Source organism: Piliocolobus tephrosceles, unplaced genomic scaffold (genome assembly GCF_002776525.5).
Source record: "Piliocolobus tephrosceles isolate RC106 unplaced genomic scaffold, ASM277652v3 unscaffolded_37597, whole genome shotgun sequence".
Lineage (NCBI taxonomy): Eukaryota > Metazoa > Chordata > Mammalia > Primates > Cercopithecidae > Piliocolobus > Piliocolobus tephrosceles.
The window spans coordinates 1-3,093 of record NW_022321639.1 but is presented as its reverse complement, the minus strand read 5'-3'; the positions used below and the strand labels follow the sequence as shown (position 1 = coordinate 3,093).

The following is a 3,093-nucleotide window of genomic DNA, read 5'->3' as shown; positions in this document are numbered from 1 at the left end:
GAACCCCGCGCTCGCCCAAGGGCGTAGGCGCGCGCGCGCACACACCCACACACACCAACACACTCACACAACCGCACACCCACACACCCACGCACACCACCCCCATCCCCACCCCCAACACCACCGGCAGCACCACCACCGCCTTATGCACTGGGCTGCTGGGTGGAGACCTCCACGCCGCGAAACACCGGGCCCGGGCAGCGCCCAGGCCTGCTCTCCCTCCCGCGGCTCCCCTCCTCTCTGCCTCCGCTCCGCCGTCACCCGCCCACCCGTGCCCCTGCAGCCTTCACGTTGTCACCATGGAACACCTGGCGGCTACACGGGCACTACCCGGATCCCCCACGCACCGGGGATGCTGACCGTTCCAGGCCGGAGGGAGGGCAGGCAGAGATGGAAAGGGGAAAGCGAGACCTGGAGGGATGCACGGAGGAGGAGGGACGTGGGGAGGGAGGGACGGAGAGACGGAGAGAGGGAGGCAGAAAGGAACCCAGGGAAAGACGCAAGGAGAGGGTGGGGGCGGGCGGGAGCGAGGGTCAGAGGGACTGCGGCAGAGAGGCAAAGCGGTCTTCGGGCTCCAGGAGCAACAGGACCAGCCCTCCCCCAAGCCCCCGCACGCCGGGAGAAAGGCGAGCGCCCGGCGCGGGCAGAGGGCCGGGCCCACAGTCGCCGCCGCGTCGGCCGGCGGGGCACTGATTCCCCGAGGAACGGGCGATGTCTGCCCAGGCAAGAGACCCCGACTCGGGCGGCCGTCCGGATTTCCCCCTCACGGTTTACAGGCCTCCGGTCCCCTGGCTGAGCCCCGTACTGCAGCGCGAGGCGGGCAGCCCCGTCCACACAGGGGCCGCGCTCGGGACGACGGAAGCGTGATTTCGGATTCCACGTTGCTTTGCCGTCTGCCAGGGGGCCGCTTGCCCACGTCTCCCCCGGCCCCCCGAGAGCCTGACCATGTTGGCTGTTTGATTCCTGAGCTCTGCGGGGACCCAGAAACTTGCAGGGGGCCGTGGAACGCCAGCACCGTGTCCTGGCTCTCCTCGCCGGCTTCCAGAGTGGCCACAGAGGAGACTCCCCACCTGCTGCAGGATGCGGGAATCCGTCGTCAGGCCATGAGGCCGGGGATGCAGCTCTTCTCCGGGGTGTCGCTCTGCTCTTCTGCGGGGGAGTGAACGCGCCCCACACCCCTGCCTGTGTGAGACTCCCACGGCCACGGCGACGGCCCCGGGCGCGGTCTCTTTCACGGAGAGCGGGCCCGGAAATCTCCAGACTCCCACGGAGGTTCAGTTTCACGCTCCACTCCACCCTTCCAGGCTGGCTTCTCCCCGCTGAAGACGTCTGCGGAGCCCCGCGATCGGCTTCCAGTCCCCGCAGAATCCCCGGAGAGCCCCAGAGCGCCAGACCCCGAAGCCCGCTCCCCGGCCCCCGCAAGCCACTCCCCGCTTCCGGGCCTTCTCCGGCCCCACCCATACCCAGGTCACAGCGCCCTGGGCCCTGTGGTTCCTGGCTTCTGCGGTCGGGCTGACCCAGGCTTCCCCCCGCCCCCGCCTTCCTGAAGGGGTGGAGCCTGTGGGCCTTTATAAGGGCCGCTGGCCGCCTGGGCCGGCCCCCTGGCTGGACCTGCGCGCCCTGCACAGGCCGACTGAGGGGCACGGGAGCCCGCCGGCCGCTCTCTGCCCGTGTCTGTCCGCGAAATTCCGGCCAGGTCTCCCCGCGATGGCTCTCCCGACACCTGCCGAGGGCGCCCTCCCGGCGGAAGCCCGAGGACGAGGACGGCGAAGGAGACTCGTTTGGACCCCGAGCCAAAGGGAGGCCCTGCGAGCCTGCTTTGAGCGGAACCCCTACCCGGGCATCGCCACCAGGGAAGAGCTGGCCCAGGCCATCGGCATTCCGGAGCCCAGGGTCCAGATTTGGTTTCAGAACGAGAGATCACGCCAGCTGAGGCAGCACCGGCGGGAATCTCGGCCCTGGCCCGGGAAACGCGGCCCGCAGGAAGGCAGGCGAAAGCGCACCGCCGTCACCGGGTCCCAGACCGCCCTGCTCCTGCGAGCCTTCCAGCAGGATCGCTTTCCCGGCATCGCCACCCGGGAAGAATTGGCCAGAGAGACGGGCCTCCCGGAGTCCCGGATTCAGATTTGGTTTCAGAACCGGAGGGCCAGGCACCCAGGCCAGGGTGGCGGGGCACCGGCGCACGCAGGCGGGCCGGGCAACGCGGCCCCCGGCGCGTGTCGCCCCGCTGCTCCCCCGCCGGTCGCCTTCACCCACACCGGGGCGTGGGCAACGGGGCTTCCCGCACCCCACACGCCCTGCGCGCCGTGGACTCTCCCACAGGGGGCTTTCGTGAGCCAGGGAGCGGGGGCCGTCGCCCGGCTCCAGCCCAGCCAGGCTGCGCGGGCAGCGGGGCTCTCCCTTCCTGCCGCGGCAGGCGGGGATTGGGATTTTCCCTGCGCTGCCCCGGCTACTCCACAGGGGGCGCTCTCCCACCCTCAGACTCCGCGGGGGTGGCCTCCGCACCCGAGCCAACGCCGGGGGGATCAGGACCCGCAGCACCACAGCCTGCCGGGCCCTTGCTGGGTGGGACAGCCTGGGCCCGCTCCAGCTGAGCCGCAGGGCCAGGGCGTGCCTGCGCCGCCCACGTCCCAGGGGAGTCCGTGGTGGGGCTGGGGCCAGGGGCCCCAGGTCGCCGGGGCGGCGTGGCAGCCCCAAGTCGGGGCAGCTCCACCTCCGGGGCCCGCGCCCCCGGAGGCCTCCGCGTGGCAGGAGCAGATGCAAGCCATCGGGGCGCCCTCCCCGCCGCTCCAGGAGCCTGGGCGCTCGTCTGCACTCCCCTCCAGCCTGCTGGACGAGCTCCTGGAGACCCCCGAGTTTCTGCAGCAGGCGCAGCCTTTCCTCGAAACGGAGGCCCGGACGGAGCTGCAGGACGTGCGAGAGCCCGCTTTGCTGGAACCGCTACTCCTCAGCGAGGAGGTATACCGGGCTCTGCTGGAGGTGCTTTAGGACGCCGCCTTGGGACGGGATCCGGGGCGGGGCGGTGGCCTCCCTTTCGCGGTTGAGCACCTGGCTTGGTGTGGAGAGGCCTGTGTTCCCTCTGGCCTCACCAGC

The 3,093-nt window shown here is 71.3% G+C and overlaps 1 protein-coding gene across 1 annotated transcript; it reads left to right on the top strand.

The window, feature by feature from the left end:
- The first annotated feature begins 1,647 nt into the window (after positions 1-1,647).
- On the top strand, positions 1,648-2,988 carry LOC113223009 (double homeobox protein 4C-like). Its single transcript, XM_026452581.1, has one exon. It carries the CDS (start codon positions 1,708-1,710, stop codon positions 2,986-2,988), a length of 1,281 nt encoding a protein of 426 aa, XP_026308366.1. The 5' UTR covers positions 1,648-1,707.
- The last annotated feature ends 105 nt before the right edge of the window (positions 2,989-3,093 follow it).

What these genes read in the sequence shown, in the direction of transcription:
- LOC113223009 (XM_026452581.1), top strand. Translation starts at nt 1,708, where the DNA reads ATGGCTCTCCCGACACCTGCCGAGGGCGCCCTCCCGGCGGAAGCCCGA.